Source organism: Rhincodon typus, chromosome 16 (genome assembly GCF_021869965.1).
Source record: "Rhincodon typus isolate 14 chromosome 16, sRhiTyp1.1, whole genome shotgun sequence".
Classification (NCBI taxonomy): Eukaryota; Metazoa; Chordata; class Chondrichthyes; order Orectolobiformes; family Rhincodontidae; genus Rhincodon; species Rhincodon typus.
The window spans coordinates 30,148,446-30,176,180 of record NC_063347.1 but is presented as its reverse complement, the minus strand read 5'-3'; the positions used below and the strand labels follow the sequence as shown (position 1 = coordinate 30,176,180).

The following is a 27,735-nucleotide window of genomic DNA, read 5'->3' as shown; positions in this document are numbered from 1 at the left end:
GTAAATTTGTAATGTGCGTATAATTACAAGTTGGAACACCGTCCGGGAGGCCAAGTGCCAAAAGCAGATACCTTGAGCTGTCTCCCACTGGTAGATACACCAGTGACAGTACTGCAACTAGACCAGTCAGTTCTGGTTTTAAACTTTCTGGACACCATTCCAGTCACTGCTGACAATATTAGACTGTGGAGACAAAAAGATCCCAGAATCTGCTAGAAGCTAATGGAGAAGCTGTGAACTAGCAGCAGAGCAGCACTAGGAGTGTTTCTGATTTGGAGTCACTAAGAATGCAGTGAAGGCCATGTTTGAGCTGGGGAGGTCACAGTCATGGATTGTTGAAGCTGAATTGGAAAGTTCACACAGTTCGACAACTAGTGGAAGGACCCCCAAGAAATTTCATAGCGCCTAGATTTGATAGGACGTGAAGGAGCATCAAAATTAATTTCGAAGAGCTGTGGCACATGTTGGTTTGGTTGAGAAGTGCAAGAACATCCAAGATCCTAAATAGTGTAGGGAAACTCTAGGTGTAAACAGAAGTAGAACAGTAAGTCTTCTGTTGAAACTTTCAGGATTTAAGTACAAGCATTTACCAAATATCATGTTAAGTTAATTGTATTTGATTTATTTAGCACTCACCATGAGCACCTGGTCAAACTTAAGTTCAACTTCAAATGAGCAATGTGGCTGCTCTCTGAAATGGTCTGGCATGCCACATAGCTGAAGGGAAGTTAGGCATGGACAACAATGCTGCCTTGCCAGCAATGCTGAAATCCCATGAATGAATTAAAAAAAAACGACTGATACAGTAAATGTTTTTGTTTAAAACGTGGTGTCACTCTGTTAATAATTGGGAGGTTGAATTTCTTTTAAAAGTTACTGCCCTCAATTGAGATTATAAGAGTATAGCTCCTTTAGTAATGGCCAAAACTCTTGATCAAACTGAATAGACAAATCTGGACTCAATATTGAATTCAACAATTTTAGCACTTGAGGCATCTTTTCCCATGTGCTTACCCGAACTCCCACACACTAGGCCTTGTAATGACATGGTCTGCTATTACACACCACCCATCATTAGCCACTAACTGTCCACTAATAGCATTTCATTGTCTCAGACTGATCATTATCCACTCCTTTGTTCTTCTCTCTCTTTGGGCTCTATCTCCACCTATTGTATGCATAAACACCAACATTTTTCTAGCTACGATCAGTTCTGAGGAAGGGTCACTGAAGCTGAAACGTGACCACTGAGGTCTTTCTGCCGAAGTTAAATGTGGGTTCATTCAGTTATCGGACCCTCCCGGTGCCTCAAATTTATGTAAATATAATAATGCAAAGTAAGAGATGCCTTTGGTTTATTTGTCGGATAGAATCAAACTCCAACATTTGTTTGTTTTCTTCATATGCTACTGTACAGAACCAATTTGCCTTTGTGACTATACACATAGGTATTTTTATGATTAAAGTATATTTTTGAAATTAAGAGTTAACGCTGATTTCTCTCCACAGATACTGCCAGACCTGTTCAGTCTTTCCAGCAATTTCTGTTTTTGTTTCAAATTGAAAAATACTTGCTCCCAATTCCACTGGCATAATATATGGTTCCAAACAGAATATCCCAAACCAGGAGAGAAGTGTAGTAAAGCTGCAAGAAAGGATATTATAAAGGACAGAACCATTTTAGTTTATTTTACTATAGAGTGGAATGTACATAATGGACTGCACGACCTCCTCTGTCATAAAATTCTGTTGTTCCATAAAGCAGGAAAGAATAGATCTTTGATTAGATTCTTAGATTCTTTGCAAAATAATACAGATGAACTCGCTAAAGATCTGAAGAAAATATACAGGATAGATGAAGAAAATGCAGGGAATACAACTGATCCACATTTTCAAAAAGAGAATAACATACCATAGGAGCCATCCAGATAGGGAAATAGTAACAAAATTAAGAGGAATGTGGCCATGCTGATAGAAACAATTGAAACAGAAAGTAAACAGAAGTTTGTTGCTTTAGAAAAAATATGGAAAGCAGATTTCACTACCTCATGTAGCAATAAGGTTATGTATGAAAAGACTGGCTCACGAGTTGATTCGGTAACTTTTCATGAAGACAAAGAAAGCGAGAAACCATAACATTTTCCGGTGAATCATCGTGTGAAGCCGAGTTCCTGAGAATCTGGATGTTTCAACTTGTCCTTGCGCATCCTTCTCCTCTTTCCAGTATGCTTTCAGCATTTTAAAAAAGATAACAAAGCCTATTGCGTATATTCATAAAAAAGAATAGTTCAAAATGGAAAGTATCAAATGCATGAAACTTCAACTCTCACTTGTTCAATTCCGTCCATTTTTCAAAAAAAAAAATGTCCAAGTACTTGGGTCAAACTGCAGGTAGTGATAACGAGAAAAAAAAACAGCTGACTTCTTCCCAGTGGGGAGCTGGCTTCTGTTAAGAGAAAGGCTCCAGAAGGGAAGCTGGTACTTGTGCAAAGCAATATATTTATAACAAGACCCTTGTTAATCTCTGAAAGTTGTTTGCTTTCTAACTCATCATGTGGATATCAGTCTGCCAAACAAGTTAGCATCAGACAGTGTTCATGGGTGGGAGTCACAGATAGGGCAGAGGCAATGGCAGGGGATGGTTTTTAGGCTGTCATCACTCCCCTCGTTTGGACAGAGTCTCTTACTACAAAGGCCTCTCCCTGACCTAGCATACCACTGGCAAATGTGGTGCAGGGTGGCCTGAGGGTATGAGAATAATATTTAGTTCCCATTTAATCCCTGAGCCATCACAAAATGGTGGACTCTGCAAAAATGGGTGTCAACTGGATCCCTAATGAGTCTAACTGACATTCTGCTACTAGTGGCCAAGAATCCTGTGTCAGTCTGTTTTGCCCTCTGACTAAACCAGGGGAAGTTTGTTGCTGCTGGGAGACTGATGCAGGGCCTCTACATGGCTGGGCTTAGCCAGTATATTTCCTGCTGTGACAGACTGCGTAAAATCTATCTCCCATATACAAATTAGGTTAGTGTGCAACATTAGGGTAATCGTAACATTGGTACTCAATCTTTTCAGGCTTAAGAGGTCGCAGGAGTATGTTGCTGAAGGAACATTGTTGGTTTGCTGCTCTGCATTCTGTAGTTTGAGCTTAGTTTTAATTCACTCGTGGGATGTGGGTGTCGCTGGCTGGCCAGCATTTATCGTCTGTGCCTGGATGCGTTTGAGAAGGTAGTAGTGAGCTGCCTTCTGGAACCACTGCAGTCCATGTGCTGTAGGCAGACCCATAATTCCTTAAGGAAGGAAATTCCAGGATTTTGGCCCAACAATAGTGAAGGAATAGTGGTATATTTCCCAGTCAGCATGGTAAGTGGCTTGGAGGGGAACTTGTAGGTGCTGGTCTTCCTATTTATCTGCTGCCCTTGTCCTTTTAGATAGAAGTGATCTTGGGTTTTGGAAGGTACTGTCTAAGGATCTTTGATGAATTTCTGCAGCTCATCTTTTGCTTAGTGCTGCTCTTCGCCCGCCCTCCTGCACTCTTCATTGAACTAGGGCTGATCCTCTGCCTTGATGTTTGAGTGGGGGATATGCCATGAGGTTGCATATTGAGTTGGAGTATGACTGAGCTGCTGTTGATGGCCCACAGCATCTCATGGATACCTAGTCTTGAGCTGCTAAATCTGTTTGAAGTCTGTCCCATTTAGCACAGTGATTATGCCACAATTCTGGTTCTGGTTCAATTCTGGTCTCCCTGCTATAGGAAAGTTGTTGTTAAACTTGAAAGGGTTCAGAAAAAGTTAACAATGATGTTTGGATGGTTTAAGCTATAGGGTGATGCTGAATAGGCTGGGGCGTTTTTCCCTGGAACATTGGAAGCTCAGGGGTAACCCCATAGAAGTTAATAAAATCATGAGGGACATAGATAGGGTGAATAGCCAAGGTCTTTTTCCCAGAGTAGGGGAGTCCAAAAGTAGAGGGCATAGATTTAAGATGAAAGGGAAAAGATTTAAAAGGGACCTGATCGATAACGTTTTCACGCAGAGGGTGGTGCATGTATGAAATGACCTGCCAGAGGAAGTGGTGGAGATGCGTACAATTACGTCATTTAAAAGGCATCTGGATGGGTACACAAAGGGAAGGGTATACAGGGATTTGAAACAAATGCTGGCAAATGGAACTAGATCAGTTAAGGATAGCTGGTCGGCATGAACGAGTTGAATCGAAGGGTCTGCTTCTTGCTGTATAACTCTATGACTATGACTCTATAACATAATGGAGGATATTTTCGATGTGAAGATGGGACTTCGTCTCCACAAGACTGAACAGTGGCCACTCTTACTGTTACTATCACGGACTGATGCATCTGCAGCCAGCAGTTGGTAAGGATGAGGTCAAATACATTTTCCCTCTTGTTGGTTTCCTCACCACTGTTACAGACCCAGTCTAGCAGCAATGTCCCTTAGGACCCAAACAGCTTATCAGTAATGCTGCTGCTGAGCCACATGTGATGGTGGACATTGAAATCCTCCCAAAAAGAGAACATTTTGCACCCTTGCCACCCTCAGCACTTCCTTAAAGTGATGATCAACATGGAGGAACAATACATGGCAATCAGCTGGAGATGTCCTTGCTTGTGTTCAACCTGAAGCCATAAGACTTCATGGGGTCAAAATTCAATGTTGAGGACTCCCACAGAAACTCTTTCCTGACTATATACCACTGCTGCCACCTCTGCCAGGTCTATCCTGCCTTTGGGATAGGACATATCCAGAAATGGTGATGGTGGTATCTGGGACATGGTTCATGAGTATGACTATGTCAGGCTGTTGCAACCAGTGTTGTAGACTATTATCCAGCCAACCTAATTTACTATATAAGTAAGTGACCTGGATTTTACAATTAAGAGAACAATAATAAATTTGTTGACGTGATAGCACAGTGTTACAAACTAGATGGGCTGGTAAGTCGATAGATGCAATTCAATGTAAAAATAAATGAAATAAATTTTGGAAAAAGAATGTGGGAAATGAATGCTGGCCTACAAATACAAAGGGATTCTGGTGTGCAGATAGGTGCACATGTAGCAAGATTTATAAAAGAAGCAAATAAAATCCCTGGTTCCTATTTAGAGGGTATTAAACAGATGCAAAAAGACATTCAAACAGTAATTGGAGTACTGTGTTGTGTTTTAGGCACTTTATCAAAAAAAAGTTATGTAAAAAAAAGCCTTGATTCGTTGACTGTTAGATGAAATAAGGGGTGAAAGTTATGAAGAGACACCCTAAAGTTAGGGATTATTTTCACCTCAGTTGAGAACGTTAAAGGGGTGGCCTTAATAAAAGCCTTTAAGACTGTAATGCTTTATAAGTGAGGCAAATATAGACAGACTATTTTCAAATATTAGCAGCACTGCACAACTAAACTGCGAAAGTAATTAAAAGTACAGTTAGCATGAATTATTTTACACAGGGGGGCAATTGGAAAAAGGAATTCATCACCACAAAATGTAATTGAAGCATATTCCATAATTAAATGATTTCTTCAAAATATTCATATGCTTGGGGATCAAGAGGCAGCAAGGGAAGACCATAATAACAATTTACACAATGCACAATTGGAAGTTAATCTTAAGTCGTTCATTGATGAATCAATTTAGCGCTGACTGATGTACATTCTTTATATAAACTATAGCAGTTTAACAAAAAGCACATTTTTACAAAGCACTGAAAAATAAGACAGGCTATATTTTTATTTAACAAAACATAAGAGAATGCAATGTCACAAGAAAAAAATGATTTGTAACCCAACATAATCAATAAGAATTTCAAGTGCAGGCACTACTTAATAGAATTTGAAAGTACAGGTTTAAGGAAGAAACCAGCAACTTCCTTGATTACAACATTTAACTCATAGCAATGCACACTTAACCTTCCAACTGCCACATTTTGAAAAGGACAACAGATTAGCAATCTAGATCAGGAAACCCAACTTTCCTTCTCAAAATTTGGAATTTTACTTTGCAATTGAATAAAAATAATCTTTCAGACTCAAATCATACATGAGATTTCCTTTTTTCTATTTATTCTGATATTTTGATTTGCAGCTAAAACTGTAGAACATTACCCTGTTCTTTATGATGCTGTGTATGTTTATCAACATCCTATGCATCTCTTAGACAGTGTAAATTATACAGTGTACTCACTCTTGCACTCAATGAATTGTTGGAATAGCTCAGAGCAGTCCCCTCCACTCTTTAATAGAAAGTGCTCTATTAGAAAGAAAGAATCTTGAATTAAGTATTTGTTTTAGTTAGGTTCCTGCTTGGAACACTTGAATTACTAGCTTGAAAATGCAATCCACGGAATCAATAATGCAGATGGGTATTTTACTTTGTCCAACAAAATTCATAAAACTGGAGTTTACATTCCACACTAAATTTCACACATTTGATCTGTAATTGACAAAGTAAATTGAGAGCTGGAGAATCAACATTCTTTATCTTTCATAGATTCATTTACTTATGGGAAACAGCGAATTGGATTTTAAACTACATTCTCTCTCTTAATTCTGCCTCTTCCTCTCTCACATCTCTCTCTCCCACCCCTCCCAAATATTTTTCAGTAGGGATCCAAAAAATGGCTACAAAATAGCAACATTTTAATTTTCAGAATACTTGAGAAAGATTCATTGAGCTTTGCTGCTCATTAATATCATCAAAATGAATAGTTTCATAACCATGAGAACAAACTATATAAATAATAAAAGCAGATGCTGAAAATGATTTCGTCTTAGCTGTCTTTGCGTTTCTAAAATTTGGGTCCTGAACTTGAATCTTGGCCATAAATTTTTCTGAAGTTTGGAAGAGACCTATGTAAAACTAGTATGAAAATCTCAATCTAACTTCTGCCTACTAAATGATGACAAGGCTGGGGCAGAAGATGGCTGTTTTAGTGGGGTATTGTTCTTTTGAGGTTTGGTTGTACAGCATATTGATGAGAGAGTTTGATGTTGCACATGATCATTTTATACCTAACCTGTGCTTGAAATAGACAATGGATTTCTGAAATTGGGAAGTTCCCTAACATAAATATTCCTCTCCCCAAGAAGGGGAAAAAAATGTGAAAAATATAAATTTTGTTCATATTAATAGCTAGATGTACTGCACAGAAATTAATTCAATAAATTTGACAGCTTAAATTCATAGTTTTTGAAATGTTGCATTGGTACACTACCTTTATCTGTGCTTCCATTAATTTTAGGTAACAAGTCATCAACTTGGATTCCTATTGTTACCAAAACAAAAAATTAACTTTAGTTCTAATAGTTGAATGCTTGTTTCATGCTATCAATATTGTAAAACAAACTATAGTTTAGGTAACTAAGTGAATGCCGTATTCCAGTATATCACACATGCAAAACACCGGACTTATTTTCAAAGAAGATAACGAGCAGCTTTTTTCATTAAACATTGGCTAATGTGCAAAGATTTCTGACACCACAAGATGCCCAGGAAAAAAAACATCTGCATTGCAGTACTTGCATTAATTATTTTCATTTCAAAGTAAGTTTCCACAACTTTCAGTCCCTGCCTTGTTCAACATGTCCACGATAGCTAAATTATTTATATCTTTTCGCCACTTCTTTGATATCACATCTTTCTCAAGATGACTGAAACTCACTAGTGGTTTGCTTGAAATATTGAATTATCCACAAAGCAACACACAAACTCCTTGGAACACAGAGGCAGAGAGAGCGCAAGTGAGAGAAAACATAGACAACATACTGATCAGAAATAAGAACAGAAGTGCAGACAGGCCCGTTCAAAGCTATATCTGAAAATGGTTTACAATAGAAATTTTGCCCATTGTCGATATTTATATCAATATGAAGTGCAAATACGACAGAATGATATTGCATGAAAAGTGCTGCAAAGCTGAACCAACTGAATTGAATCATTGCCACCTACAAGTTTTATTTTGATCACAAAGTGACCAATGCACAGAGTAGGTTATATTGTGCTTACATTTTTCTCATTAAAGTTACGTTACTAGGCTAGTAATCCAGAGGCATGGAAGTTCAAATTGCACCAGACTTAGAGAATTTGAATTCAAATAAAAAGCTCTTTCAGTTGAAATAATCACAAAATCATGCAAATGGTTTTTTTTTTGAAAAAATGGGATTGCATTGTAGGGCACAGTCTACAGAATAGACTGCAATTTATACGAACTAATGGAACCAAGTTGTAATGAATGGCTTCTTACAAATGATTGAATTTCTTCCAGGTCAATTACCACATAACTCCATGGACTTTGAATCGAAGGCAGTTTATCCAGACTAGAATTTTAAAGCAATTTGAAAGTGACATGGATTAAAGTGAAGACCAATTTGTTTAGAATCAAGAGAGGTAAGTAATGAGAAAAAAATTCATAAAATTCTAAGGCAACTACAAACTTGCTAACCTCAGCAGTTGTTGCAAACAACTTACACCGCAACAAACTGATGTGCTGAAAGAAATAAAGATCACTGGAGATTAAACCTGTAAAAGGGCTGTGAACAAACGGGGCTGTTAACCATTACATATTCCAAAAAAAATTTTTCTCTCCTACAATTTCAGTGCAACCTTATACACAATGCCAAAGTCGAGTACATGATTTAGACAAATATAAATTTATGAAAAGAACAATCTACATACTACACTTGTGAGCTACTGTCTAGGAATAATAAATGAATAATGTCTACCTTTGTATAAGCTCTGTTATGACTAAATAAATTTATGAAAACAGTAGCAGTATAACAATTTCTTTTCACAACTGCTACCAACAGTCATGCTTCAAAAAGAAATTCCAATTCTGCTGAGTTTCTCTTCTAAAAATTAACATGTTAATGGATATTAGTACCTTAAAATGACGCATAATGAAAGTGGATGGGAGGAAAAACCTGTTGCAACAAAGCAAATGCACTGAACACTAAAAATGCAACAATTTCTGTGGGCAATTGTTTCCTCTTAAAAATGGTCTGGATAATTTCACCATGGAATTCACATGATATACTTGTTTCAACATTCCAGCTTAATACAAATGTCAAATGTAAAAGGAAACTGGAACTAACTCAGGGCTTGGAATGGTGTAACAGAGTCATAAAACCTTTAATTCACTTCGATATATACTTGAACCAGGCATCCATTTTAAAAACAAACATTATTTAACAAAAAAATTGCCCTCCACATTAAAATGTTTGCAATATAATACTAGAATTAAAATCCAGGAATCACAAAATAACATGATTGATTTTCTCCAGTCATCTTTGTGAATCAAGATAGCCACACAGACCAGGAAGAACTCAAGTCTGATCCTTGGTTTTTGGAGAATTTGTTTTCAGTCTAGGGAGCATGATTAACCCCAGTACTTCAGATTAGTTTCAAATCAGGGAAGATTAGAATCAGTTATTCATACCCTGACACGCACTAACTATGGGAGCATGGGAATGGGAAGAGATTGCAAGACAACATAAAGAGAAAAGAACGTGCACCAACAATTGTACAAAAGAGAGCGAGCAGTGAAAGAAAGGATGCAAGCAGAGCAGAAGTCAAGCAAAGAGAAAGGATGCACAAAGTCACTAAATAAACAAGAGAAAAGGATAAAATGGTAGCTAAAAGATGGAGGAATGAGGCATTTGAAAAGGTAAAACGGAGAAGAAAAATAGGTATTTGCTGAAGGGAACTAACATCACATAGAACAAAAGTCACCATTTATGCAAGAACTTTATTGCTGATTAGCAAACTTTGTTACATAGGTCACCTGTAAACCCTGAATAAAGAAAGTTATACAAAAGTTTTTATCTGAATTTTATCTTCAACTCTTTTTCAAAAAATGAATTGTGAAGCACCATCAGCCCTTCACCCAGTTTTACAAAATAACAAATTCAAAAGCAAGTGTTTCTCAGCTGAAGAAATAAAACTGAAGTAGAATAATATCCCAAGGGACACAGCACCCTCTGCTGGCCACTAAACTGCAATTTGGTGTTTTGACAGATGGCAAAAACGTGGGACTATACATAAATAAAATGTCCCCTTTAATTTTCAGTTACTATTTACAAATCAAATTTTATGCTGGACATGCAATTTGCTGATGAATAAAATTCCAGGTAGATATAAACATATGTATATAAATTATCATTTTGCTAAAATGAGTCAATAAATCCTATCTGCTAACAATTTTGCATCACTGTGAAAGTGACAAGTAACAAACTATCAATTTATGACGTGTACAGTCTAGAAATACCAAAAATCACAGCAGCAGCCAGAAAAGATGAAGATAGAATTAAAGAACAACAACACTGATGGGGGTTGACAACAGACTGCCTAACAACCATGATGACGTACTGCAGTTAAAGTATAAATATGGAAATCAGGTAAGCATGTGCCAGAAACAAATACAAAATTTTAATGCTCACACAGACTGGAGGGCCTAAATAGATCAAATAGTAAAAACAGTGAATTTCTGCAAAACAATCAGGACAATTCCTACAATGACCTGTTGTAGAACTGACAAAGAATGAGATTATACTAGGTTAAGGATGAATACCAAAACAGAATTAAGTCTGATTTGTCAATTGAGACCATCATATTTGAGCTTGTAAAAGAGAGAATGATGAATCACAAACAACATTTTAAAAAATTTAGTTGAAGGAAATATAAATGTACTAAGAAATAAATTGGTCATGGTAAACTGGCCTGATCTGTTAATGGGTAAAACAACGAACAAACAATGTGAAATATTCCAAAAGAATCAGGTTCAATGTGAAACCAGTTTATGCCATTAAAAGACAGTTTAATTTCTGAAGCTAAGCAACTATGAACAACAAATAAGTTAAGGGGCAATATTAAGTTAAATACTTACATAAATACAAGGGAAAGTGGAAATCCAATAAAATAAGAGTACTTCAAAGACAATGAAGTAATTGAAGAAAATTAATGCAAACATGAGCAAAAAAAATTGCATGAGATATCAAAGTTAAAACCTTTTCCATATATAATGAAATGGTTAATTGTCAAGTAATTATAAATAGGAACAACAGGTGAGAAAATGACATGGAATTAAGGGAATGGCAGCATTGTCAAATTTATTATTTGCATCTGTATTCAATGTAAAGGGACAAAACACCAACAGTACAAGGGAATCAAAAAATAAGAAATGGGGAGAAACTTAGTGCAATTAACAGGTAAAAGAAGACAATAAAGAAATAGTGGTGTTAAGGTAGATAGATCACGAGGGTCTAATGATTTTTTTTTTTAAAACAAAAAGCAAATAAAGGACACAGGAGGAGGAAATTCTACATGGGCTATCATAATTTTCTAAAGCTCTATTTGGTTTAGAAAATTGCAAATTTCAATGCCACATAGGTCAGGCAGAATGCGGGTATCTACATACTTTGCAGAACATCTGTTCTGGAAACTAGAACAGAAACTATCATCCAAGACAAGGCAACTGAGCATCTGAAAATGTATGAGTTGATCATAGTCAATCAACAGACATGCAACCAACTTATCTGAATGTCTTGAAGTCATCAATAATAAGGCGAACAAGGGAGTATCTATGGATTTGGTATCTATTTCCTCTTGCATTGCCCATCCTCCCTTCATTTTTCAAGTACTTGACTGTTAGCATCTCCCAAACTCTTGCATATTATTCCTACAGCTACACATGAACCTCTCCAAAAAGGTTTCAATCCCTTCAAGAGCACTGAAAGACCCTAACAGAAGACATAGATAATTTGCATGACATTGCTAATGATGTACTATCACTCTTCATTCTTTATTTGTCTGCAACCTTAGACATAATGCAGAACACCATTCTCCTCCAATCCCTTTCCCTTGTTAATTCAGCCACTAAAGGAAAACTGTGGCCAATTCAGCAGAATGACTGATCTCGCACAACTGGCGATAAATTTAATTTCAGCAGTGGGGGTTTCCTTGGGAGGAACTTTTCAGACGGGATAAAACAAAATGATTTGTCCGTGCACTGTTATATGCAATCTTAAGAGCAGTCTGTTTTAGACAAATGATCAAGTTTGTCCAAGCACGAACATACAAAATGAATGTTAGATTTGAAACTAACCAGAAAATTTCATGTGGATGATCATTCAAAAGTGATTTTATAAATCCAACCCCATAGAATAAATTTTCTTGGTATTTAAAACTGAAGATATGACAAACTATTTTCAAATTAGACATTTGATGTATCAAGTGTATCAAAATATATTTTATAACATAAAATTTATTCAACATTACCATGGATTCAATGATTTTTTTCTTTCCGTAAGTACTGCAGTTTCAGATATAGCCCAGATATATTTTAATCATTTATACTAAACTCACCTATACTATTGTGATCCTTGATGTTTTTCTCCTGAAGTTGTTCTAACCGTACTGTATTTAAAATAAAAAGCATTTAGATTTCTTTTTCCAGTTATAAATTCAAAGATGAAAATGTACATTGAAGTGGAAAACTTGAAAAACAGAAACAAACAAAGTATAAATAATTATACAAATTGTCCACATCTAGATTTTTAAAAATTCATTCACAGGATGTGGACATCACTGGTTAGGCCAGTATTTATTGCCCATCCCCAATTTACCTGAAGAAAGTGGTAGTGAGCTTTCTATTATTAGCAGTATTAACACTAACTAAGAACAAAAACATTACAATGACTGCTGGGTGAACATTTCAACTTTAAGAACATTAAAAAAAAAATACCATTTAGAATTTAGTGACCAAAAGCTGTGATATATTTTGATCAGGCAGCACAGTGGCTTAGTGATTAGCACTGCTGCCTCGCAGCACCAGGGACCTGGGTTCGATTGCACTATCGGTGTGGAGTTTGCACATCCACCCGGTGTCTGCACGGATTTCCTGCGGGTGCTCTGGTTTTGTCACACAGTCCAAAGATGTGCAAGTTATGTGAACTGGCCATGCTAAATTGCCCAGTGTCCAGGGATGTGTAGGTTAGGTAGTTTAGCCACAGAAATGTGGAGTTATCAGGATAGGTTGGGGAGGTGGTTTGGGTGGGATGTTCTTCAGAGGGTTGGTGTGGACTAGATGGGCTGAATGGCCTGTTTCCACAATGTTGGGATTCTACGATTCTATTCTATAATCTCTTGAACAGTGGCTTTATTTCAAGCTACTGATAGTCTTCTCAATTAGCTTACACTGCATCTTTGTGATTTGATTTTACAGTTCAAATCAAAAGGGGTAGCACCCAATCCTTCCCAAACATACAGAAGTATATTATATTAAATATATTTTCATGTTAAAAAAGGATGACCTTCTTCAACTTAATATCTGTGGGTCTGCAACGATTGAGGTTAGTGATTTGTGAGATTGTGAATGAAACTGCTCATTCTCTCACTCTGACAGCCTTTAAGTGATAGTAAAAAGATTAGGGAAAGAACAGAATTTAGTTATTGGAGAAAAAGTAACTCAAAAGAATACCTAGAAGCTGGAAACATGCATGTTGCAGTCAGGCATTTTTAAAAGTATGCCAAAGTGGCAACAAAAGCAGCAAGACAGGCAAGGACAAACAAAAACATACTGGAAAAATATCAGTAGACCTGGTAGCATCGGTGAAATAGAGCTAGAAACAAAGTTAATGTTTTGAGTCCAGTACAATTCTTCTACAGAACTCGGATTTCCAGCATCTAGAATACTTTGCTTTTACAATAAGGGCAAATAATGGTTTGTTGGAGCAATGTAGTGTAAAGTTGGGGCAGTCAGAGGTGGCGGTGGAATATTGTAAGAGAAGAAACTAAGCTGAACTTTTGTTAGATAATCATAAAATTGTAGGCTGATCACAAAAAAATCAGATCCATTTTATACTCAAAATATTGGTAGATTTACAATTTAGCTTTCAGTATTTTTATCAAGTTCTTTGCCCACAGTTTCCCTTTAGGCAATAATCTATGAAGGACTGCAAGTTCTATTTACCTTGTAAAGCTGTAAGCCGTTCATTGGTGAAATCATTGTCAGCTTGTAAGGCTTCAATCCTTGCCTGAAGTAACTGCTCCTTCTCTTCCATTTCATCTATTCTGTGCTGCAATTCTTTCTTCTCAGATAAGGCCTTCTGTTGAATCTCTTCTTGTTTCCCCTCTGCATGCTGTTCACAGACAAAACTGGCATTGTGAATCGTTTAAAAAAAGATCATCTTGTTTAAAGATGTTCCAATTTTCTGTAATGCAATACTGCTACTCAATGTTGTGTGTTCTGAGCAGTATACTAGAAAATTAAGTTTTTAAGATTATCGTTTTTATAGAAGAAACATTTTTAAAATTTTAAGCAATTTTAAAAAATGCTAATTGAGAAACTTTAATAACATACAAGAAGAAAGCGTGTACCAAGGTTAGTAGATGGGATGGAAATATCAAAAGGCTACTACAAGAAAAAAACCATTGAATAAATAAGGGGACGATAACAGCAAAGTCAGAACATCATCAAAAGTTAAAGGTATTGCTCTGGGGACACAGTAAAAATCCCATCACGACAGCTGGTAGAAGTTAAATTCAAGTAATAAATCTGGAAATTTTTTCATTATTCCTTCCTGGGAGGTGGGAGTGCCTGACAAGACCAGCATTTATTGTTCATACCTAAACTGAGTGGCTTGCCAGGCCTTTCCAAGGGCAGTTAAGTGTCAGATTGTTGTGGATATGGACATGTAGGCAGTTAGCAGATTCCTTCACTTGCCCAGATCCAGTAAAGAACAAAAGAGAAGTAGTACAAGTCTGTCACTGCTAAAGCTATAATCATTCACAGGAAGAAAAAATATTGAGATTCCAATTCTGTGCAAAACATTTCTGAAGAAAGGTCCCGACCCGAAACATCAGCTTTCCTGCTGCTCTGATGCTGCCTGGCCTGCTGTGTTCCTCCAGCTCCACACTGTGTTATAGAATACAGTATATTTTTGATTTACATAAGGTATCTTGTGTTGGAGATTTCTTTTCCCAACACAGACAGCTCTATAGATTGTGCACAAATGCTTACATGGGCCTTTATATTATTTCTTTAAAAAGAAGTTACCACAGTCTGCCAAGTCCCAACAAGCAACTAGATAATTATGCAGATGCTATGTCTTAAATTTTGTTATAATAATTTGGACAGAAGGTACACTAGGAGTCATGTGGCATTTCAGGTGGAAAGGTAGAAATGAATCTTGTATATGCTTTTGCTGCATGATGCAGGATTTCACGTCCAAGCTTTCAAGCAGATAATCATGTGAAATTTTTTTTTGATTCAGAGGGGTTTAGTACTGAATTGAAAGAGCAAAATGCAAGTTCAATTGAAGTTCTAGAGAAAAACATGTAAGAAATTATACTTTTCAGAACATTACTGAATTCTTATGGAATTTGCAGGCATAGCAACAAGCCACCAAACAGTTAAGTTGTTTTTTACCTCTCTCTCTCTGGTAAAAACACAATTCCAGCAGTCGATCAAAACAAAAGATAATGGCCACAAAGGTAGTGCGCTCTGGTAGTCTTGTGACACCTTGTGCACCTCAAAGACCACAGGACCATAAGACAGAAAAGCAGAAATAGGCCATCCATTGGCCATTCAGCCCATGGAGTCAATATCATTCGATCATGGCTGATAACGTTTCTCAACCCCATTCTCCTGCCTTCTCCCGTAACCTTTTGTCCCCTTACTAATCGAGAATCTACTTAACTCTATCTTAAATACACGCAATGACTTGGCCTTGACAGCCTTCTGCAGCAATGACCTTCACAAATTTACCACCCACTTGCTGAAGAAATTCCTCTTGAACTCATTTCTGAAGGATCGTCCCTTCATTCTGAGGACATACCCCCGGGTCAGAGTCTCTCCTACTAATCGAAACATCTTCTCCAAGCCCACTTTATCCAGGACTCTCAGGCTGAAAGCCTAAATGATGGACAAGCAGTAGGTATAGTGGATACCTTTCCTTTAATGACTGGTTAGAATTACTCAACCAAAGGATTGATATCGGGCTCACAACCAGCCTTTAGAAATGAAATATATTGATGGGTGTTCAGAGATTGATGGGGCAAGTCCTTAACAGGCATAAGGAGAGGGGAAAAGAAAAAAGAGCTCCTGACAACTTGACCAGGCCAAAGAAACAAAGACAAAACGAGCCTGCTTCTGCAAACAAACAAATAACAGACTGTCAACAAACCTGTTATCACCTGTCTTGGGCTACTTATTTTCTGTTTAGTTTACAAGTAAGGTAAATTCATCATAGTTTTACCTGAGCATGGAGTGTTTTCTTATTAGATGTGAATGGCCTAATTCTACTTTTCTATCTTATAGTCCTGTGGTCAATGAAGTACACATCAGATGACGGGAGAGGTTGAAAAAGGACAGTCCATCCTGGTATCAGCCAGTGCGGAAATTGAACCCTTGCTGTCGGCATCACCCTGGATTGCAAACCAGCTGTCCAGTCGACCATTGGGTATCCAACTGGCTGAGGTTACTATGAAGGACTCTCCTGCTCAACCTCTTCCTTCGCCTGAGGCGTGGTGACCCTCAGGTTAAGCCACCACCAGCCATCTCTCTCATGGGAGAGCATCTCTTCGGGACTAAAGTGATTTGGTTTATGCATTCTATTACAACTGTTGCTTCTGAATAAACAATTTAATAAATTACTTTAAAATCACTATGTGCCCAACTGGCTTTTTGAAGCTAAAATTCACTAAGTTGAATTCTGTAATCGTCTTAGTTTGCTTCTAAAAAAAATACAAAAAACTTTTCCTACAGTCTTATGAAAGAAATGCCAGTTTTAAAACATTGTCTACTTAAAATGCAATTCATTCAAGCTCACCTTTAATTTGTCAGTGAACTCTTTAATTTCATTCACAGCTCCATTATACTTATTGGCCAGTTCTCTCAATTCTTCCTGTGTTCTATCATTCATCTCCTTTAAATGGGTGCATTCATCCTCTGTGTTACTCAGACTTCGCTATAACATTAAAATACATGCATTAATTCTGGGATGTCTTCAGATCTGAATAGCATCTTCTCTACTTTTAAATTCACTGGGAAAATCAAGATTTAGTTGTTATTTGTCCTTCATAAGATCTAAAATAATGTACACTGAAAAAATTAACCCAAACAGAATATTCACAATTTATTTTTGCTGAAAATGTTGGCATCTCCACATAAAAATCCACACTTAACCAATTTCTTTCTAATTACTTTGCAGTATTGAAAGCACGCAATTTGAGTAGCATTTGAAGACATTCCAAAACCAGAGGACTTTTGTATAAAAATTTTCCAGCAAAAGCATTCTTTTAATACCATATATATTCATAGAATTTCCAAAAGTTGATACTTAATCATCTGTATTTTACAGATGCCATTACACTTTTTCATAAATATTGGATCCAGTAACCAAAGTAAATAGCACATCTGCCTTAATTGATGACTTATTTTGAGAAATTAATTTACATGGCACCTGCTACTTTTGACTGGCATTTTATATCTACTCGTCTGGGAAAATATTTATAACCCTATTGTCTCTCAGAACATACAAATGTCTTCATAAATCTCCACAGAAAATAGGACAGGCAAATCCACCGAATGTTTTGTCTAGATGCAGTATATTAAATTATCACACCAAGGTTTTTACTTTGAACAAAGCAACTCTAGCATATATATGTATATACATATATTATATATGTATATCATTGGGAATATTTAGAAATGTAATTACCTCCACCTCTGAGAGCTTCCGGACTACTTCTATTTTCTCTTGAAGGACCCGCCTCAAGGACTCTTTGGCTGTTGTCTCATAACTGTGTTTGTCTTCTTGTAATGTTACTAATTCTTTTCTTATGCCATCTTCAGTTTGGTTCTGTTAGGTACAAACAGAAAGGGCAAATATTGCTAAAAGAGAGACATGTTGTTGAAGATTTTAGTCTTGCATTCATGAGGACAGGTGCAAGAATTCAAACTTTAAAAAGGGAACAATAATTTATCCTGCATGAGAAAAGGGTTGGTTAATAAGTTGATTCTGATTGGTCAAAGCTTTGTCATAGAGAAAGGGTGCAAAGTATAAATATCTTCTTTCTTATTCAGGAAAGGTCCCTGCATTTGAATGTATGTGGTTACTAAAAAGTTTAAGCAAGCTACATTGCAAATAAATTTGATTATCTTAAATTGGTTGTTTATGGGATTCTTAGCATACTAGGGATTGTTCTGCAAATGAAAGGGGAATTATATAAATTACAGTTTACTTCCACAATGTATGTGAAATTAACGCTGGAACGTACACTATCACTTTGGTTGATGCATAAAAATTCTCTTGTGCAAAGATTTTGGATTAAAATTGACTGATTGAAATTAAAGGCAGAAAAATGGTAAAAACTTTTAATCTCCGATATGTATTAATACTTTTAGACGATGAATTTGCACCCAAATCTTGATACTTGATGGAAAATTCAACTAAGTCAATACATTTTCTGTTCTTCCCTTGCGGTAAATTTTGTTAACCTGTTAGGAGTCATAGAGATCTACAGCACAGATAAAGGCCCTTCAGCCCATAAAGTCCATGATAGTCAAAGACCAGCACCTAACTATTCTAATCGCATTTTCCAGCACTGGCCTATAGCCTTGCATGCCTTAGCATCGCAAGTGTACATCTAAATACTTCTTAAATATTATGAAGGTTGCTGCCCCTACAATCCTTACAGGCAATGAGTTCCAGATTCCAACCAGCCTCTGCTCCTTACTTTAAATCTATACTGCCTGATCAATTATCCCTCCATTAAGGGGAAAGGTTCCTTCCTGTATACACTATCTATGCCCCTCAATTTTACACATCTCAATCATTGTCTCCTTTCAGGAAAGCAACTCCAGTCTGTCCAATCTCTTTTATAACTAAAGCTCTCCAACCCAGGCAACATCCTAGTAAATCTTCTCTGCACCCTCTCCAGTACAATCACAGCTCTTTTATCATGTGGATTGCAAAACTGCACACAATGTTCTAGCTGTGGCCTAACCAATTTTATATGCAATTCAAGCATAACTTCCCTAACTTTATGTCTTGACCAATAAGGGCAAGTATACCATATGCCTTCTTAACCATTTTATCTACCTGTTCTGTTACTCAAGGGATGTGTGTACATGCAAGGTCCCTCTGATCCTCCGTGGCTCCCAGGGTCCTCTGTTCAACATATATTTCCTTGCCTTGTTTTTCCGCCCAAGTGCATCCCCTCACATTTATCCAGAATGAATTCCATTTGCCAGTAATCAACCCATCTGACTAGCTGTCTATATTCTCTTGCAGTCCAAGGCTATCCTCAGTATTTGCTACTGCACCAATTTTTGTCACGTCTGCAAGCTTGCTGATCAACCCTCACACATTCAAGTCTAAATCACTTACATTAACAACAAACAGCAAAAGCCCCAACATTGATCTTAGGGGGACCCCACTGGTACAGACTTCCAGTTGGAAAAACACCCCTCAACTATCACTCTGTTTTCTGCGACTCAGCCAATTGTGGATCCAATTTGCTAAATTTCCTTGGATCCCATGGGCTTTTACCTTCGCTGTCAGTATTTCAGGAGGGACCTTATTGAAAGTCTTGTTGCAGTCCGAGTAGATTACATCAAAAGCATTGTTCTCATTGGTATACCTGGTCATCTCTTAGAAAAATTTGACCAAGTCGGTCAGACTCCTATTAACAATTCCATGCCGACTTTTGTTGGTTAATCCCTCCCTCTCCAAACGCAGATTAAGTGCTGTCTCTCAGAATTGCTTCCAACAGTTTGCCTAGCAGCGAGGTTAGAATGACTGACCTGTAGTAGTCTGGTTTATCTCTTGCTCTCTTCTTGAATAACAGTACCACACTGGCTGTCCTCCAGTCCTCTGGCATAACTCCAATGGCCACAGAAAGGAACAGAATATTTTTGCAAACGCCTCTGCTATTTCTTCCCTTGCCTCACTCAGCAACCTGGGACATATTGCACCTGGTCCTGGATATTTATCTACTTTTAAGCTTGCCAGACCACTTAGACCCTCCTCACAGGCTACACTAATTCCTTTAATTGTACCATAGGCCTTGAGTGCCTTCACTATTAAAATATCTGTTTCATAGACGGTGATGCACTGTTTGATTGTCTAAATGTAGCTGATCAAAATATTTTACAACATTGCATTTTGAAAAATATCAATCTGCTCTGTTATCTACTCTTATAGTCTATTCAATTATTTCCAACAATCAAATCAGTTATCTCTTTATTTTCCAAGTCTTAGCATTCGTTGTCACATTACTATTACATTCCTGTCTCTCCTGGTAATCAATCTCCTGTTCTTCCTACCAAAGTAGTCATGCCTGCTAAATCACAGCTCAACAGCCTCCCCTTGTTTGGCCTATCCCTGACCCTGCTGCACCTCCTTTTCCCAAAATCCTAATCATGCCTTTATTATTCTTATCCTCTGTTTCTCCCAAATACTCACCTTGTCAATTTCATACTCTACAATCTACAATTTACTGAACTAGTATTTATTTCACATCATGTTGGGAAAATCATGTTGGCAGTGGATTGCAAAAGAAGTTTGTGGAAGGTCTACGAGATGGTTTTTTGGAGCAGCTTGTGGTGGAGCCCACAAGGGAACAGGCAATTCCGGATGTAGTGATGTGCAATGAGGCAGACTTGATAAGGGAGCTTAAGGTGAAGGAACCCTTAGGAGGCAGTGATCATAAGATGATAGAATTTAATTTGAGAGGGACAAGATAGAATCAGAGGTAACGGTATTACAGTTGAATAAAGGCGACTACAGAGGTATGTGCAAAAATTCATCCCTAGGAAAAAGATGCATGGTACAGGGAGGATGAGGCAACCATGGCTGACTAAGGAAGTCAGGGATAACATAGTAGCGAAAGAGAAAGCATATAATGTGGCGAAGGGCAGTGGGAAACCAGAGGACTGGGAAGCTTACAAAGACTGACAACAAAAAAGAGAAATAAGGAGGGAGAAGATTAAATAGGAGGGTAAGCTAGCCAGTAATATAAATGAAGACTGTCAGAGTTTCTTTAGATATATAATGGGCAAAGACAGGCAAAAGTGGACATTGGACCACTGGAAAATGACGGTGGAGAGATAGTAGTGGGGAACAAGGAAATGGCTGAGGAACTGAATAATTACTTCGCATCAGTCTTCACGGTGGAATACACGAGTAATCTCCCAAAAATTCAAGAGAGAGTCAGGGGGCAGAGCTGAGTATGGTGGCCATTGCAAAGGAAAAGGTGCTAGTAAAACTGATTGGCCTGAAGGTGGATAAACCACCTGGACCAGATGGACTACACCCCAGAGTTCTAAAGGAGATAGCTGAAGAGACAGTGAAAGCGTTAGTGGTGATCTTTCAGGGATCGCTAGAATCAGGGAGGGTCCCAGAGGACTGGAAAATCGCTAACGTGACACCCTGGTTTAAAAAGGGAGTAAGGCAAAAGATGGAAAATTACAGCCCGATTAGCCTAACCTTCGTCGTGGGTAAGATTTTGGAGTCCATTGTAAAGGATGAGATTTCTCAATATTTGGAGGTATATGGTAAAATAGGGCAAAGTCAGCATGGTTTCATCAAGGGGAGGTCATGCCTGACAAATCTGCTAGAATTCTTTGAGGAAGTAACGAGCAGGGTAGGCCAAGGAGAGCCAATGGATGTTATCTACCTGGACTTCAAGAAGGCCTTTGACAAGGTGCCGCACAGGAGGCTGCTGAGTAAGATAAGGGCCCATGGTGTTAGAGACAAGGTGCTAACATGGATAGAAAATTGGGTGTCTGGCAGAAAGCAGAGTGGGGATAAAAGGGTCATTCTCAGGAAGGCAGCTAGTGACAAGTGGTGTTCCACAAGGGTCAGTTGTGGGACCACAAATTTTCACTTTATACATTAACGATATAGATGAAGAACTCTGGGCATTCTGGCTAAATTTACAGACGATACAAAGATAGGTGGAGGGACAGGTAGTATTGAGGAGGTGGGGAGGCTGCAGAAGGATTTGGACAGGTTAGGAGAATGGGCAAAGACGTGGCAGATGGAGTACAACGTGGGAAAGTGTGAGGTCATGCACTTTAGTAAGAAGAATAAAAGCATGGACTTTTTTCTAAATGGGGAGAAAATTCAGAAGTCTGAAGCGCAAAGAGACTTAGGAATTCTAGTCCAGGATTCTCTCAAGGTAAACTTGTAGGTTGAGTCAGTAGTCAGGAAGGCAAATGCAATGTTGGCATTTATTTTGAGAGGAGTGAATATAAAAACAGGGAGGTACTACTGAGGCTTTATAAGGCTCTGGTCAGGCCACATTTAGAGTATTGTGTGCAGTTTTGGGCCCCATATGTACTGGCCCCAGAGCGGGTCCAGAGGAAGTTCACAAGAATGGTCCCAGGAATGAAAAGCTTAACATATGAGGAATGTTTGAGGGCTCTGGGACTATACTCAATGGAGTTTAGAAGGATGAGGGGGGATCTAATTGAAACATACAGAATACTGAATGGCCTCGACAGAGTGGATGTTGGGAAGATGTTCTCATTTGTAGGAGAGGCTAGGACCCGAAGGACAGCCTTAGAGTAAAGGGAAGGCCTATTAGAACGGAGGTAAGGAGAAACTTCTCCAGCCAGACAGTGATGAATCTATGGAATTCACTGCCACAGAAGGCTGTGGAGGCCAGGTCATTGAGTACACTTAAGACTGAGATAGATAGGTTCTTGATTATCAAGGGGATCGAGGGTTACTGGGAGAAAACAGGAGAACAGGTTTGAGGAACTTGTCAGCCATAATTGAATGGTGGAGCAGACTTGATGGGCCAAATTGCCTAATTTCTGCTCCTATGTCTTATGGTCTTATCTGCTAAGATACTCCTTTCCCCTCAAGTTTATCTTGGCCAAGTTCAACTAGTTTGAAACTTTCCTGATAACTAGTTTTAATATTTGATTCCACTTTTCAAATCTCTTCATATCTTTGCCTAATCCAACCTCAACAACACTTTCCGACTCCATGTCCTCAAGCATTTCCAATGTTACTGACAGCAAATTATTTCTTATTTCCTGCTTTACCATTAAAAGATGCTCCTTTACCCATGGTGCCTATCAATTGGCATTACTTAAGCATTTCTGTTCTGTCACATCCTTCAGTGACTTTAAAATCACTGAGAAACCTTTCTACTTGTCCAAAGTTTTATATTCCCCCTTTAAGCACATTTTCCTTTTGTTTATACTGCTCAGTTTGCCTTGCTTTTATCCACCAACCAATAAAGAATTGAAACTTCTTTATACCAGTAGTGCCGTAAAAATTAAAATTCTTGCAGCATTCTGGAAAGTTATAGGAGCTGGTAAAGTTGAATGTTGTGTCCAGTCTAAACATTTACATTATATTCTAGTTTTTTCTGTTTGAAATTATAGATGGCTGATTTAATTGCATATTTCTGTACACTAAACAAGCAGTTTTGCATTGTTCCATAAGTATGATCTTTGAAAAATCAATGAAACACTCTACCTCTCATACATGATATTAAGGCATAAATCAATTGTGTTTCAACCATGAGTTTCTGTGGATGAAACAAGGTTTTGCTGAATGGCCGATTTTGAAAAAAAAAGAGATCATGGGATATATCAAAATAAATTATGTACTGTCCTTAGTCTCTCAAAACTAAATTACATTAAATTCTCAGGAGTAATCCTCTTTGAAAATATTGAAGCATCAAACTATTTAGGTCATGAAGGCCAAAATTAGGATTCTAAGAAAAGATGCAGTGGGACTGTCAAAGCATTGGAGGGAAGTGGAGGGCAAGAAATTGCAGTCATGCAGTTAAAGAAAATGAATAAGCTGACTGCATGTAGGAAACTAATGTTTGCACTGCAGATCGGTTAGGTCAAGCGGTTAGATGGTTAGAGCATGGTACAGATTAACATCAATGGTGCTGGTTCAATCCCGGTACCGGCTAGAATGGTTCTTGGGCCTGAATACTTGTTGACAGAAAAAGAGAGAACGCACGCGAGACAGAGTGAGAGATTCAAACTACGTATTTACCTCATGAAATATATTCAATACTAAGTTACAACAGTTTGAAATTTAACTTTAAGTTACATATGTAAAAATGTGATACCAATGTAAAAGACTGATTACAGTGAAAATTCCCAGCTTTAAAAAAATGCATTTGGACAGAAGGGCCTGTTTCCATACTGTATGACTCCATGGCTCTAAGTAATTCACTAACAATGAAATATAGACAATACTTCAGATAAAGATTATCTACAGAATTATAGCTTTTAACACCTTGTGGAGTATGAGATCATGTCTGTCACATTTGAAATCCAGGTGTGCTTACTTTATATATGTGAAAGTGAAATTTGAGGCAATTTGGTAAAAGAAGAAAGTTAATTGTCTCAAACAGTATAAATGAGTAAGAATGTAGCAATGATCAAGCAAGAAGTTAAACGAAATAGCCAATATACAACCAGAAGGCAATCGCTGAAATTATGTATTCAAATTACTTCAATTGATATCTTGGTTTATTGCATCAATAAAAATGGTAATACAGGAAATAACCTTTTGGATCACCGCACAGATTTCCAAAAAATATTATTTCCATCTCCATAGTTTCATCCTACAATACTTTTCAAAGACTTAGCTATGTTGCATTTTAAAAATAAATAAAACTGTTAAACTTCTAGTCGTAACGATCAGTCTATGCTTCTATTTGGGATTCAACCATCAGTAGGAACAATTGATTACATCGTCTTCTTTCAATACTTTGCATAACAGCGACTTTTTTTCAGTACAGAACTTGAATCTTGATGGAAAAAAAAAGACACATTTTGTCAAAGATTTAAATCTTGCATTCATTGGATAATTCACAAAAACATCAATTTAAAAGGAAAACCATCATTTACATTGTATGAGAGGAGATTGCTGATTGGTTAGCAAATATACTTGAATTGTACCAGCACTGATATGGCTGGTGCTTCAATTAATAATGATTGACAGTTAACTACCAGGTTTTGTTTAAATTTTAAACAGGCAGGTTCACTCTGACTGATCAGGCCATTGCCCCAAAAAAATGAACCAGCAAGTAGCTGTTCCCTGTTTTCACAAGTTGAAACAGTCACAGCACGTGTTTTTACCTTCTGCAAAGACCAGAGCTCTGTGTATTAAACTCTGTAGTCTCCAGTAAATGCAAGTACAACACACAGAGTTTGATTGGCAATTCCAAATTGGTCGTCGGTGGTGTAATTCTTTGCATACTCAGTACTATTCAGAAAACTTATATTGAAGACTGTGAATTCTTGAAAGCATACCTACCTGATCTAATGCATGCATACTGTGATATTCCAAACAAATTGTATGATTTCACCCGTGACGTGAATGTCTGGCAGCTTTGTGGTGCCTCAGGGCCAAACTGGACATATGTATCAGTAATCCTGACAAATGATTGGAGTAGTCATCCTCAATAAGTGTGATGATATCAACAAAAAGCATGCCATTATTAACAACAGGTCTAAACTTGTATCTGTGGGACATGCCGCTCAGCATTACTTGAAAGGAAGCTATATTAAAATAAAATATTTCTTGGACTTGTGTAAGGGCAGTGAGCTTTGAAGTGATGTATAAGAAAGGATTTGAAATCACAACTCATTGTAACCACAGAGACAACAAGGTGCAAAGCTGGATGAACACAGCAGGCCAAGCAGCATCATAGGAGCAGAAAGGCTGACGTTTCGGGCCTAGACCCTTCATCAGAAATTCCCACGGAGTCCAGTGCTCACAAACATTGTTATTGGATTCCATGAAAAATATGTCTTCAATCCAATGACCCCTAATCTACTATGCCTCACATGGAGGAATAGGACGAATAAGCCATTCATCCCCTTCGGCCTGTTCCGCCATTCCATGAGATCATGGCTGATCTGAGGCCTAGCTCCGTATTGGGCCGAATATTTCTAATACACAGATGACATATTTGTCATATTTGAATATATAGCTGCATGCAAGAATTTTCTTGTGTCTTTATGGGCTCCATCTTGCACCCTAATTCACATTCAAAATGGAATAGTGAAATAAACTCCCTTTCCTCCATGTTCTGATTCATAAATTGGCCAGGAGGTTTTTCACAGCTGTTTACCACAAGCTTACTTGTACTGACCAGAATACATGTTTACAGTTCTACATTTTTATGATTAGTCTCATCAGCAACCTCATAAATAGGGCCTCAGCCATTTGTGCATCCTGCAAACCTAATGCTGAAATAGGGCATGTCAAAGCTATCTTTCAGGATAATGGCTGTGCTGATCATACGATAACTTGCTGAATTTCAAGTAATTCATGAAAGGCCTACAGCAGTCTTTGGCCCTACAATTAGATTAAGGGTAAAGTATCTCAAATGTTTCAGCAACAAATGTTTCATGCTACTGTACAGTAGTAAAACATAGATGTTCCCCACTAACAGAATACAAGCCAAAAGACATTTTTCACGCAAATGAGGAATGTGGTAAATGAATTTTAGTATCAGTGTGATGCCAAGTATGTAGGCTGTAGGTCCCAAAAACTGGTGGATTGTATAAAGTGATATATTCCTTAAGCTGTTTGTAACAAGTTTTGTACTGAGTGTATTCAATCAATCTGCACTTGCAAAATCTGCAATATAATATCCAACATTAGATGGATGTGTGCAATTGGACATCATTTATTGGATAATCCAGAGTGTGAAGAATTATGCTGACAATCAATTCAAGATTGTCAGTCAGGTTCACAGTGTGACGCATCCGCAGGTACTGGAAGCTAAATACATTAATACACAGAGCCTTGTACTTTGCAAAGAAAATGTACACATACTGTTTCGGTTTCAGTTCTGAGGAAGGGTTGCCAGACTAGAAACATTAACTCTGATTTTTCTTCACAGATGCTGCCACACCTGCTGAGCTTTTCCAGCAACTTCTGTTTTTGTTCCCGATTTACAGCATCTGCAGAGCTTTCGGTTTTTATGTACATATACTGTGCCTGTTTCACCTCAACAGAACAGGTGTCAACTATTCATTGGTTCATTTCTTAGGGTAATGCCCTGACCAGAGTCAACCTGGTTTAAACCTCATCAAGTCTAGTTTAAAATTTAATCAAAGTCCAGCAGTTAACTCTCAAAATATTAACGTTATTACTCTCTCAACAGATGTGGTCAGACCCGACTTTCTCCAGTGCTTTGTTTTTTTCTCCCCCCACAGGTCTCCAGCATCCACAATACCTTAATTCGTGCATTCTCCATGGCAATGTCTCTACCAATCAGAGTCCATTTGTCAACAATAACCACTATTCCACTCATGCATATTAAGTGTTTCGTTCTCCCTTGAATTGATATTGTTGTGAATTGTCCTGATGAGTACAAGTCATAAAGCTTCAACAAACTGTGCCTTTTCTCAGCAATAAATTTTGAAAATATGTTTATAAACCTCTTAACCTTCACTATTTCAAGAAAAAATGTTCTTGATGCAATTCTAGTGAGACCAAGTGAATCAAAAACAGTTTGCAAATACTTACCTTTGAATAAGCTTGTAACTGGTTTCCCATTACTTCTAGCCTCGATAACAACCTGTCTTCATCTATTAAAGCCTACATTAAAACAATAAAACACAGAAAATGTCATGTCAATCAGGGTTATCAGAAAGAAAGAAAGAAAGAAAGAACGAAAGAAAGAACGAAAGAAAGAACGAAAGAAAGAACGAAAGAAAGAA

The 27,735-nt window shown here is 37.6% G+C and overlaps 1 protein-coding gene across 2 annotated transcripts in view; it reads right to left on the bottom strand.

Annotated features, from left to right (window-relative positions):
- Positions 1–27,735, bottom strand: part of slmapa (sarcolemma associated protein a) — a 254,138-nt gene that overhangs the window by 126,847 nt on the left and 99,556 nt on the right. For both annotated transcript variants that reach the window (XM_048606410.1, XM_048606409.1), the window contains 7 exons: positions 27,542–27,613; positions 17,732–17,872; positions 16,841–16,978; positions 13,981–14,149; positions 12,375–12,425; positions 7,231–7,281; positions 6,201–6,266 (listed from right to left, as the gene is read on the bottom strand). In XM_048606410.1, the coding sequence (XP_048462367.1) occupies positions 6,201–6,266; positions 7,231–7,281; positions 12,375–12,425; positions 13,981–14,149; positions 16,841–16,978; positions 17,732–17,872; positions 27,542–27,613 (688 nt within the window). The remainder of the gene's footprint in view (positions 1–6,200; positions 6,267–7,230; positions 7,282–12,374; positions 12,426–13,980; positions 14,150–16,840; positions 16,979–17,731; positions 17,873–27,541; positions 27,614–27,735) is intronic.